The sequence below is a fragment of the Squalius cephalus genome (genome assembly GCF_949319135.1).
Source record: "Squalius cephalus genome assembly, chromosome: 3".
Taxonomy (NCBI): domain Eukaryota; kingdom Metazoa; phylum Chordata; class Actinopteri; order Cypriniformes; family Leuciscidae; genus Squalius; species Squalius cephalus.
Window position 1 is genome coordinate 3,571,066 of NC_137124.1, and position 13,550 is coordinate 3,584,615.

Below are 13,550 nucleotides of genomic sequence, written 5' to 3' on the forward strand. Positions count from 1 at the left end.
ATATCTAGTCAAGTTTTTAATGTTAGGCTACTGTCTGTGTCTGTTGTGTCTAGGGCTTCGCCGGCGCATAATTGTGACAATTGTCGACGTAGATGGACGTAAAAGTCGCATCAAATCCGCCTTGGTTGTTCACACTGCGGCCGCATTGAAAAAAAATCAGATCTGGGTCTTATTCAGGACCACATATGTATGTGGTCTAAATCTGATTTGAAAAAATCAGATCTGGGTTAGATTTGAGTGTTCACACTACCTCTGAAGAAGTCTGACCTGGTCACTTGACCCCAAAAAAATCTGATTTGGGCCACTTTTGCCTGCAGTGTGAACGGGGCCATACTCATGTTTGCACCAGTAAAATGTGCTCACTTATATCCTGTTGCGTGCACATATTCTCTAGTGGCCAAGTGTGGGTATTCGGACATACCCCATGTTTGAGTTTCTCTGTTTTGGGCCACTTTTATCTGTTGCTGTTTGAACTGAAAGAAGGGTTGAGTTCAGTAGTGAAGACTGGTGACACTGGTTACTGAGAGCCTTTAAAGTTTGAATATTGAGAGAGTTTGACTAGTGAGAGAGTTTGGGGCATTAAAAAAGACAAAATGAAGAGGAAGGGAAGACAATTATTTTTTCCCCTCTTCTGAAAGCTGAGACCCGTCACATTAACAACAGAGACAAGATAAAGACATGAAAGCTTTCATTCCCCTGAAGTCCATCTCTAATGTTAGTAAAGATTATTAGACTCATTATCCCACTGAAATAATATCATCTTCTTATTATACTGTTTCAGAATAAACATCTTTATTTCCTCCGTCTAAATACTTGATTGTGATTGGTTGGAATGTGTTCATTAAAACATTGTTACATTTTTAAGAATTAGTCTTATTTAGAAAATTCTTATTTTGTTTCGTGTCATACTCCTGCTGTTCTTAGTTTATAGAACATGAACACATTTGCATGTTAACGCATCCTTATCACTCATTTGTTTAGGTCCACATGTAGACGTTCAGGGTGGACAATATTTGCATCTCTGACGTGAAGCAGAAACAGTGTGTGATTGTACATGTTATTGACACATTCCATGGTCTCATTCAGTCTTATTCATCTGTTAGTTTTATTAAAGGGATATTTCACTGCTGGAAAGATGAATGTGTATTTAAATTGGGTCATTTATGTAGTAGAAATGTGAAATTATTTCAGAAGTTGGAGCCTTCTAGACTGAAAAAAAAAACGAGAAAATGTATTTTTGGCTCATGTGGATGAAAAACAAAAACAACTCCCAGAATGCACTTGCTTCGCTGCTCTATGAGGCCACTCCTAAGCCGCAGCTGCTCCGGCCGCCTCTTGTTCCTCCATCATCCGCATCTGTTCATCGCTGTATTGTGGCTCTTACAGGCAGCCACGAGCATCGGATTCACGCACCAGATCTTCAAAATCCCCTTCTGCCATATCATCTTCAAAACTACCTTTCGCCATCGTGTTTAGCCCACTACTCAGCTTTCTCCACAGAGCAAGAGCCTGTTAGCTTAGCTTAAAAAAAAATCGCACCCCCTATGGGCGGGTTGAACACATGCCGAGTAGCTCCTCCTACTGGCTGTAGTGTCTCGCCCAAGCGGCAACCTCCCCGTCTCTCTCTTCAAACCAACACGGAAGTGAGTTAAACTGCAATTCATTGACTGGCCGCTTGAGGCTGGCTGCAGAAGTGAGTCAAATCTGTATCTCCCCCATGTTAACATTACCAACTTTACAGCAGAAAAAACATGTTTACAGCCTGGATCTCTCTGTGGCTTTGGTCTATACAGCTAATTTTGCCCTTCATAACAACTGTGAGGGGGGTGCATTTTTTTATAACTCATCCGTTTAGTTGATTCATATTTAAAGTTCTGCATAATTAAGGGTGTGGCCACTTGAGTGACAGGTGGATTGTCGCTGATGTCAATGCTAGTATCTGATGTCAATGCTAGCTAGTCTGCTGTTACTAGCCGTCACTTCACCTCAGCAAATGTTAGCTGCTTAACTTGCCATCTCTGCAGTGTTTTGTGCTTTTTTCCGGGATTATTTCATACAATTTTATACACCCATTACTTCACCCACGGCTTAGGATTCTGTCGTCGAGTATCGTTCGAGAGAACAACCAGCGCTGCAGTCGGTCGGTGCGCGTTCACGGGAGATGGATGCCGGCGTATGACGTAGGATGCGCGTCGACCATTGCCGGAAGCCAGTTATTTTCATTTATAAAGTTTTAAATATGTATATTTTTACGACAAAACACGTAAAAACCCACGGATTACCCTCAGAAGGCCTTCGTTTATCCCCCTGGAGCCGGATGGATTACTTTTGTGAAGGATGCATGCACATTTTTGGGACTTGAAGGAGGTGGACCCCATAACTTCACATTATAACCACTGAAAGATCTAAGTAAGACATTTTCTAAAATAAATGAAAATGTGTTCATCTGAAAAATGATTGACATATGCATCTCGAACAGCTTGAGGGTGAGTAAATCATGGGTTTAATATAATTTTTTAATATCCCTTTAAGCTGAGGTTTGACTGATATAGGCTGATATAGGCTTTTCACGCTTGTCTGTCAGTGAAGAAAGTAAACAGAGAGTCAACTGATAGGTTGATTTATGAATTTTTCTCAGAAGCATTCATTTACTGAAAGGTACTAGGAAATCTAGGTAACTAAGTTTATTAAATTCATTCACAATATGCACACATTCATTACTGATCTTATGCCTAATTCAGGGCCGTAGACAAGGCTTTAAAATCAAAGAGGTCCTAAATTTGAGGTTGTTAGGGAGTTCAATTTTTTTATTTGTCTGATATGTGCATTTCAAGATGTTTGAAGGGCAAAAAAGTATAAGAAATAGCTTTAAAACCATGTTTGCGGGCAGTAGATTATTTGTCAATACCTTCTCTCTCCTCATTTCTCTTAGTCTCCTCATCTTGCCCTGTCTCTTCCCCTCCTAAAGCTGAGCTTTTTCTTTTTTTTTTTCATTATCACATTATGATACATTAACAAGTCATGAATTCATGTTACTTTTACTTCATGGCGGGGCACATTATTACTAACTCATCATTAATTACTTGGAAAGTAACATGAATTCATGACTTGTTAATGTATCATAATGTCATGACTTTACTTGGGGGGGCACATCATTACTAACTCATCATTAATTACTTGGAAAATCCAAGAGTAAATCTTCAAAAATGTATCAATTACACATGTTTTATACATATTCAGCTCCTCTAAATCAGATATCATTTGGTGCTTGTCGGTGGTTTGTAAAGAAGTGGAAGAGCAGAGGTGCTGTGCCTGAATTTAGATGGAAAAGGAACTGAACGGTAGGAAAAAAGTGGACAAATTTTGAAGGGGCAATAGTGGCCCCAAAGAAGAGCCAGCAAACAAGACTAACATCCGACTGCATTATGATATAAAGACAGTAAACAAATCCAGAAAATAACCATCATCTGTGCTAACACTGATTTTAATTTTGAAAATTGCATCTGTTTAATGAATATGCTAGTGTAGTAGGTATTTTACACTTGAAGGCAGCAGTGGAATCACTTAAAACGGAATGTGTGTTCAATGAGTAGGTTTAATATAAATATTTCAAGACATCTTGTGTCATTCACTGATGTATGTGACAATTGATGGTGTTAAATGTATGAACAATTTAACATTGTGCCCTTTTAGTACATCTTTCTTCTGATCTAGAGCATGTTTGATTTACTTTACCTCGAAATGTTAATTAATACATTAATTAACAAGCATGTACTAACGCGTAGTTAAGATGGTATATTCATGTAGGAATTCATGATACTCATGTCGTAATTAAGGTTAGTACCTCATTAATACATGTCTTAACTCATCATTAGTTCATAGTAAAGTAATTATTAATTCAGGAATTAGTACATGATTATTCATGTACTATTATTGTAAAGTGTTACCGCGAGTGTTTATAGGTGTATATGCATGCAGTTTATATGTATATGCGAGTGTTTATAGGTGTATATGCATGGAAGTTTATATGTATATGCGAGTGTTTATAGGTGTATATGCATGGAAGTTTATATGTATATGCGAGTGTTTATAGGTGTATATGCATGGAAGTTTATATGTATATGCGAGTGTTTATAGGTGTATATGCATGGAAGTTTATATGTATATGCGAGTGTTTATAGGTGTATATGCATGGAAGTTTATATGTATATGCGAGTGTTTATAGGTGTATATGCATGGAAGTTTATATGTATATGCGAGTGTTTATAGGTGTATATGCATGGAAGTTTATATGTATATGCAAGTATTTATAGGTGTATAAGCATGGAAGTGTATATGTATATGCGAGTGTTTATAGGTGTATATGCATGGAAGTTTATATGTATATGCGAGTGTTTATAGGTGTATATGCATGGAAGTTTATATGTATATGCGAGTGTTTATAGGTGTATATGCATGGAAGTTTATATGTATATGCGAGTGTTTATAGGTGTATATGCATGGAAGTTTATATGTATATGCGAGTGTTTATAGGTGTGTATGCATGGAAGTTTATATGTATATGCGAGTGTTTATAGGTGTATATGCATGGAAGTTTATATGTATGTGCGAGTGTTTATAGGTGTATATGCATGGAAGTTTATATGTATGTGCGAGTGTTTATAGGTGTATATGCATGGAAGTTTATATGTATGTGCGAGTGTTTATAGGTGTATATGCATGGAAGTTTATATGTATGTGCGAGTGTTTATAGGTGTATATGCATGGAAGTTTATATGTATGTGCGAGTGTTATAGGTGTATATGCATGGAAGTTTATATGTATGTGCGAGTGTTTATAGGTGTATATGCATGGAAGTTTATATGTATGTGCGAGTGTTTATAGGTGTATATGCATGGAAGTTTATATGTATGTGCGAGTGTTTATAGGTGTATATGCAGGGAAGTTTATATGTATATGCGAGTATTTATAGGTGTATGCGTGCGTCAAGTTTATATGTATATGCGAATGTTTATAGGTGTATATGCATGGAAGTTTATATGTATATGCGAGTATTTATAGGTGTATGCGTGCGTCAAGTTTATATGTATATGCGAATGTTTATAGGTGTATATGCATGGAAGTTTATATGTATATGCGAGTATTTATAGGTGTATGCGTGCGTCAAGTTTATATGTATATGCGAATGTTTATAGGTGTATATGCATGGAAGTTTATATGTATATGCGAGTATTTATAGGTGTATGCGTGCGTCAAGTTTAGATGTATATGCAAGTTATTCACAAGTGTATATGCATTCATGACTAACATAATATGTATTGGTATGGATTTCATATTAGTGTGCACGTGTATTTCATATATGTATTTTGAACATCCAATAGTATACATGTATATGCGAGTAATTTATAGATGTATATGCACGTGTGTTATGTATGTATTGATAAGCGAAGTTTGATTTAAATACTACGTGGCGCCTCATACATTTCACCAAACACAGTACTACACATCTAATTTGAACTTTTTAAACATTCTTGAGGATCACAAACAATTTATCATCTGCAGAGTATGTGTCAAAGGGCCTGAAAGTCCATCTCTTGCCCTGATTTCATAATACTCCATTCAAAGTCAACTTTGACTGTGTACGCATGGAAGTGTGAATCATACGACACTGGTATTGAAAATTTTGCCACACAGAAACCATACAGTATTGACATTTAAAATGTACTCAACTTGGAAAAATAGAGGAATTTCTTCTGCATGGACATAGTCAAGTTTATGTACGCTTTGCAGAATAAACTGCTTCATCAGGGTAGTACTAAATAAAAAGAGAACATATACATTTTTATGATCCCTCTTATTGCTAAAATTATTAACATTTTGCAGATACTGCAAGGTGTATATAAACTTTAAAGTGCAACTGTATATCTATCACTTTCATTCATTTGAGCCAAATATAATAATGGACTGGATCTGTTTTATAAACAAATGTTTTCCTTCTGTTTTTTTTCCTAATTTTTTTCTGACTTTCCTGCCTCTTTGAAACATTTCCATTCACATTTACTGTGGAGAGCACCTGCGACATTGACATAAACAGCACTTTCCAACAACTTCAGAAAATTTGGTGACACATGATTTTGGTTTTCTTGTTTTTGTGCCTTTGGATTTCTTCAGTTTTTGTTTTGTTTTTAGACAAACTTATATTCACTGTAATGCTGGAGTAAGCATTTTGTCCTGTTTAATGTTGGTGCTATGTAAAGGTTTTAAAGCTAAAATTAACAAGGTTTGGTAACACTTTAATTAGGTATCATTTGTTAATATTAGTTTATGTATTAGCCAACATGTTTTTTTTGTTTTTTTTCTACTATGGAAGTCAATGGGACCAGTTAACTGTTTGGTTACTGACATTCTTCGAAAATATATTTGTATTCAGCAGAAGAAATAAATTCATACAAGTTTGAAACAACTTGAGAGTGAGTATATGATGACAGAATTTTCATTTTAAAGTGAACTATCCCTTTAAAGTGTTGTAACTGTTTGTTTATGTACAGTATAGTGTTTCTTGGGTTTTTCTTGTGCATCAACAGAAAGGTTTTTATGTATTTATTTTAGAGATTGTTTTGTCAGTAAATGTAGAGGGTTTTAAATTGAATTTGTGTTGATTGTAACTAGGTTATTAAGATATTTTTTTATTCAAATTTGAAATAAATTGCAACTTTATTATTATTTTTTTTTAATTACAAATGTATTTAATTATATAATAGTGTACATGTATATTACATTAAAGTATATTTTAGTTCACATTAATTGCTTGTCAGTTCATTAAACAGTACACTTTAACTATATTTTAAATACACTATATGCAATTATAAAAGTACTTATTACATTTGTATTAAAGTCCCATTTAAGTTGTTTAAACAAGCATTCAAAAGTGCAACTGATTGCATTTAATATGAAGTTAATTTGTGATACATTTGAAACTAAATACAAATAAAATGCACTTAAGCGGTGAAAACATTATATTTAATTCACACTTAAGTGTATTGTTAACTGACATTAAAGTACATTTTAGTTCATATTAATTGCTTGTCAGTGCATTGAGCAGTGCACTTTAAATCAATTTTAAAGACACTAGAAGCAATTATGAAAGTAAATATAAAGTTGTATTAAAGTCCCACTTAAGTTGTCCCAAAAAAATCACTCTTAATGACAACTTATTGCATTTTATTTCAACTTAATATGTGAAATATTTGAAATCAATTACACTTAATGTGCATTCAGTGCACCGAAAACATTGCATTTAAGTCACACTTAAGTGTATACATTTAAAGTATATTATTTGTATAATAAGTACACTTTATAAAAGGACACTAAAGGTCAGTGAGAGACTGATTCTGCTTCATCATACAGTTGAGTAAAAATCAATGTCACTCAAGTCTTCTTCATTGTGATTTGTTCTGGTGATTGGTTTGTAATGATCTGAGCTAGTCATATGACTGTTAGTTCTACTGTGTTATGCACTTTTTGGTTAAGTATATATGACCTTTGACCTAAGCATCCTTAGTCTGTATTTCTCTGTACATTTAATGTTGAAAATACCCATTAGCCTACATAAAATATTTCTATCACAAGACTCCCACAAAATATAGTGATAGGCTTTGCCTTTTCTACTAAGCTTATCAAAACGTCTCTTTCTGTAGCATTTCATTAAAAGACCTGAGAGTAGAGAACTGAACTCAATGGAGTGGTTTAAGATTTCCTAACTACAGATTAGATGAGATTTTGTAAAATAGAAGTTAAGTATCAATTTCAGTTAATTTGTTTATGTACTATGAATTTGTGAAGAATCCTAAATTAACTTGTCAGATCTTAACTTAAGACTAAAGATAGAAAGTTTCTGTAAAATGCCCCCTGGACTAGAGTTAGAGTTAGAGTTAGTGATTCATAGTTTGGCGAGGCTGACCTCTGTTGATAGTTAGAAAAACTATTCTACTTTATTTTACTTTTATATAGGTTTGCATTCATATTTGCATTCAGACCTAACCTATTATCAGAATGTTTTTATTACAAGCTGCATTCCGTATGGTTTTAATATGACACTCTACTTTGTGAGGTGGAGCAGATTACACAATCATTGATCAATCACTCAGGGTGTGTTTTAAGGACTTTCAGAGCTGTATTTAAGCAGCAGACTGACCAAACACATCACACTTCTCCAGCTTTGACCAGGCGAGCTGCTCTTGAGAAGAATTTCAGACTGCAGTCATTCATGTAAGTATACTTTCACTCAAGGGCACTTGACTTAAGATGTACTGTAGCTAGCTAACAGTTTCTAACACTTTGTATAGCTGTATACACTGTATAGCACGAGTTCAAGCTTTCATTTGCCATGCTCTTTACGCAAAATTTACCCATTGACTTTAATTGGTTGTCTAGCCACCGCAATCCAACAGGTTATTTTAAATGAAAAGTCAAAATATGTTTAAGTTAGGTTTAAAATGTTATGGGTAGGTTTAGGTAAAGGTTTTGGGGTTATATTTACGAAAATAATTATCAATCTGGATCTGGGCATTTCCCCTGATGAGGCAAGAGAGGCGGCTCAAACAACTGGATGAGAAAAAATCCGTATTATAAAAATAAATCAAAGCAAATATTAGGAAATGTGACATTCAAAAGTGTAAAAATCACTCGTTTTTCTAAAGTAACACTAACAGTGGCATCCGCAGGGTTACAGGGAGAGTCCGCTGTTTTCCTCTTGGCCACGACTTATGTTGAGGAGCTGCGGGAACATTTTAGGCTTGTTGGACTTGAACCGGCGCTGCACAGACCGATCGGTTTATGACATCAAAGTACCGCGAGAGCAACTCAAAAGCATAAGGAGCGTCTGCTCTCTATTCGCTCTCGCTCTCGCGGTACTTTGATGTGATTCACCGATCGGGTCTGTGCAGCGTCGGTTCAAGTCCAACAAGCCTATTATCAGGGGTGCTGGAGGGCGGGACATGATGCTACATAAACGCTTTTTGACTTTCTCAGTTTGTGTAAATCTATAGGGTTCAGAGTATTTATTTTCTCCCACAGTAATTTCACACGTCTAGTACAATTATGTGGTTTTGTTTTATTAATACAGTGTATACGTTTTTCTTGATATACCCCGATAGAATGGAAGTGAAATGTGACAACATGCCCCATAGGTGGAGTTCATTGTAACATGACCATTTGACAGCTTATAATGATATCTGATCTAATAAAACTATATATATATATATACAGTACCAGTCAAAAGTTTGGAAACATTACTATTTTTAATGTTTTTGAAAGAAGTCTCTTATGCTCATCAAGCCTGCAGTTAAAAAAAAAAAAAAAAAAAAAAAAAAAACAGTAATATTATGAAATATTATTACAATTTAAAATAATGGTTCTCTTTTTTAATATACTTTAAAATGTAATTTATTTTTGTGATGCAAAGCTGAATTTTCATCAGCAAGTACTCCAGTCTTTGGTGTCTTATGATCCTTCAGAAATCATTCTAATATGATGATTTATGATCAATGTTGGAAACAGTTGTGCTGCTTAATATTTTTTTTATAACCTGAGATACTTTTTTCAGGATTATTTGAAGAATAAAAAGTTAAAAAGAACTGTATTTATTTAGAAAAGAAATCTTTTGTAACAATATACACTACCGTTCAAAAGTTTGGGAACAATAACAATTTTTTTTTTAAGAAATTAGTACTTTAATTCAACAAGGATGCGTTAAATTGATAAAAGGTGATGGTAACGATTTATATTGTTAGAAATGTTTTTATTTTGAATAAATGCTGTTTTTATGAATAAATGCTGTTAACGTTTTACTCATCAATGAATCCTGAAAAAATTATTCCAAAAATATATATTAAACAGCACAACTGTTTCCATCATTGATAATAACTGAGTATCAAATCATCATATTAGAATATTATGATTTCTGAAGGATCATAAGACACTAAAGACTGGAGTACTTGCTGATGAAAATTCAGCTTTGCATCACAAAAATAAATTACATTTTAAAATATATTAAAAAGAGAACCATTATTTTAAATTGTAATAATATTTCATAATATTACTGTTTTTTTTTTATTTTGTTTTTTTGTTTTTTAACTGCAGGCTTGATGAGCATAAGGGACTTCTTTCAAAAACATTAAAAATAGTATTGTTTCCAAACTTTTGACTGGTACTGTATATATATATATATATATATATATATATATATATATATATATATATATATATATTAAACCTGTTGTAGGAGTCTCCAAAACAACATTAGGAAACTTTAAAATAGCAGAATAGGGGCACTTTAAAGAAACATATCAACTGTTAAATAACATATTGGAGATTAATATCAGATTTGTCTAATTTAAAATCAATACCAAAAATAGAGATGAGAAATTAACATGAGAAAGAAATGTACTTTTTCTATGGTTAAATGCATGTTCTTTGATATCTCCCAAAGATTTCTGAAATTTGGAAGCAATTTCAGCTCGTTTCAAGCCGCAACATAAAAGAGGGATCATACACCAACGTTTAATGAATACAATGTTTTATTTTCTTTAACAAATACAACAATAACCACAAAAACAAACATAAGTATTGGGGTAAACAAAGAAAAAAGTTTCCCTTTTTAACATAAAAAACATAATTTTTATAAAAGCATCACAAGCTTTATATATCTCATCCCCAGCATTAAGCCAATCGTCAAGTCATCCGAACCACAGGCTCTTCAACACAATGGTAACCACACAAACTCACACATACCAGAAAAGTTTTTAAATTCCAAAATAATAGAACACTAAACGCGAACATATCTCCCCCTATATTAATATTGAGCAAAACAAATGAAATAACACTTACTTTTAACATTTTCTCCAGTCTGAAGCAAAGCATGCTGGGAACTCATTCAGTGAATATATGTGTATATATGTGTGTGTGAACATACATTTACATTTATATGGGAACATGTATGCAATATATGTAAAGGATGAAACCTTTTGTGAATATTACATGTTATGCTATTTTTGTCTTCATTTATAAATATGTTTTATGTATTAATATATAGCCAGCATGGTCAATGCATATATTACATTATATTGAAAAATATAAGCACTAATTTCCCATATATGGAAATGTATTATGTAATATATTGCATTATATTTTGCAGTGTAATTCCATATAGTTTTGTTCCATAAGGGAAGACACAGCCGACAAGAGGCAACAACAGCTTTTGTCTTGGTGTGTCTCGGGCTTTAGAGAAAACATGTTAATATCTTCCACCAGAGGAGAAATAAATTAACAAAGCTTTGGAGAAACAAGGTTGGGAGTGTAAAATTATTAAATTAAATTTACTTTCATAATATGCTCTAAGTTTCTTTCTTAAACCAAAGTTTAAAAGCAGAGAAATAAGAATACTAATAGCCTAATAATTCTACTTACTACTGATAAAAAAGAAAAAAAAATTAAACTGAACTGGATATTGTGTATCAGATGCATGTAAAAGTTGTAAAAGTTGATTTCTGCCTGAAGAGTACGCCAAATGAAAGCATGAACTCATGTTATAGATACGCTGTACCACAGGACTACACAACAATAGCGAACAATAGCCACTTTTCCACCATCGGCCAAACTCTGTGCTTAATTGCTCCTTTCCGTGCCAATCCGGCCCAGCCGGTATGGATATGGTTTCATTTTCCATGTGAGATTGATGCCAGCACTCTTTGCAATGTGTTCTAATGTGTCAGTCATTGCCTTTATAACACAAGAGTTACAGACGTATGAGCGGTACAAAGGATGATTGGATATTTCTGTTAGTAACTTGTTTACTACGCTCAAATAGTGCACTTGACGTGCAGACAACAGACAAGTGACCAATCCTGAGTGGCGAAGTCACAACATGCATGGTTAGCCAATGGTGCGGAGACTTCCGAGCCGAGAATGGTTATTAATCGTGCTGTGCCGAACCAAACTCGAGTGGAAATATAACATTAACCATTCCTTACCACTCTTATATCCGTCTGGCCTGACAGTGGAAAAGCGGCTAATGTTTCCCAACCCTGTTTCCAGAGGAATGCCAGAACTGCACATTTAGCATGTTTGCCTATTCAGACACACCTGATTCAAGTCAGCTTATTAGTAGATACTCCAAGACCCGAAATGGATGGGTCAATTAAGAAAGAAGTCCAGCGTGTGCTGTTGTTGTGTCTATAGAAACTGGGTTGGGAAACACTGCAATAAAGTTTAAAGCTGATGTTAATTCTGATCTGATATTTCTTTCAGATCGATTTAATTCCAAGATGTCCGACACAATGAATCTACATATAATTGGTGGAAAAGGAGGTCATGCATTCTCATTTACTGGTCAGAAAAACGGTGCCAGTTTAGAGAAGATCGGAGTCTGGGTGGGAGAATGGCAGGTGAAGGCTGTCCGGGTCTGGCTTTCAGATGGGAGAGTTGAAACTTTTGGAGTAGGTTCTGGACCGTATCAAGAGTACACGTTCACACCTGGTGAGTGTTTCACCTCACTGTCCCTGTGGGGGAACGGAGCAGGAACACGTCTTGGAGCCATCAAATTCAAGACCAGTCTGGGGAGAGAATTCTTTGCAAAGATGACAAGCTGGGGTTTAAAAACAGAATATCCCATGGATGTCGGGTCTGGATATTGTTTGGGAGTTGTAGGAAGAGGTGGTTCTGACATTGACAGCATGGGATTCATGTTTCTCAAAGCAGTTGAATCAACAGTTCTCACTGACGTCAACTATCCCACTATCAACCAACTGATACCACAGGTGGCAGTAGAAGAAATCAAATCCGCCCATTTCAGGAATGACTCATCCACCACGGACAAACAAAAAGTTGAAAGCTCAAAGAAAATATCTAACAAATCTTCATGGTCTGTGAGTGCAAGTTTATCTGCAACATTTAAAATGGAAGTAAAGGCTGGGATTCCAATGGTTGCTGAAGTTACTGCAGGATACAGTGTCACCATTGGAATTCAAGGCACTTATGGTCAGGAGTACACAGATGAGAGAACCGAAACTCTGACTACAGATGTAGAGGTGCCACCAGGGAAGAAGCTGCATGTTTCAGTCACTATTGGCAGAGCCACTTTTGACCTGCCTTACACTGGCACAGTGAAGATGACCTGCAAGAACGGCAGCGTGTATTCGTATGAAACCAAGGGCACATACAAAGGCATCAATTACACTGATATCAAAGTGGATACCAAGGAATCTCCTCTGTAATGTCAAGACAGATTGCACATGTAATGCACAAGTTCTTTGATAACTTCTAATTGTGTCAATCATGTATCAGTTGCTTTACATTCAGGCCTCATTGTATTTTTTGGGCTGGTGTTTGAGTGTTATGGGGAAATATATATATTCAATATTTGTTGTTTTCAAATAACCTTATATAATACCAATACACAAATATTCATATAGCTTAATACTTTTTGTAATCAATTAAAAATAATCTCCAGATACTGATTCTGTTATAATGTGTTTAAAATGACATTTAATAAA

The 13,550-nt window shown here is 34.7% G+C and overlaps 1 protein-coding gene across 1 annotated transcript; it reads left to right on the forward strand.

The window, feature by feature from the left end:
* Positions 1-8,247: 8,247 nt before the first annotated feature.
* LOC307156511 (aerolysin-like protein) lies at positions 8,248-13,272 on the forward strand. Its single transcript, XM_079867923.1, has 2 exons — positions 8,248-8,268; positions 12,307-13,272. The coding sequence occupies exon 2, from the start codon at positions 12,324-12,326 to the stop codon at positions 13,269-13,271; it is 948 nt and encodes a 315-aa protein (XP_079724049.1). The 5' UTR covers positions 8,248-8,268; positions 12,307-12,323; the 3' UTR covers position 13,272.
* The last annotated feature ends 278 nt before the right edge of the window (positions 13,273-13,550 follow it).

Coding starts and splice junctions, on each gene's coding strand:
- LOC307156511 (XM_079867923.1), top strand. CDS start 12,324: ATGTCCGACACAATGAATCTACATATAATTGGTGGAAAAGGAGGTCAT.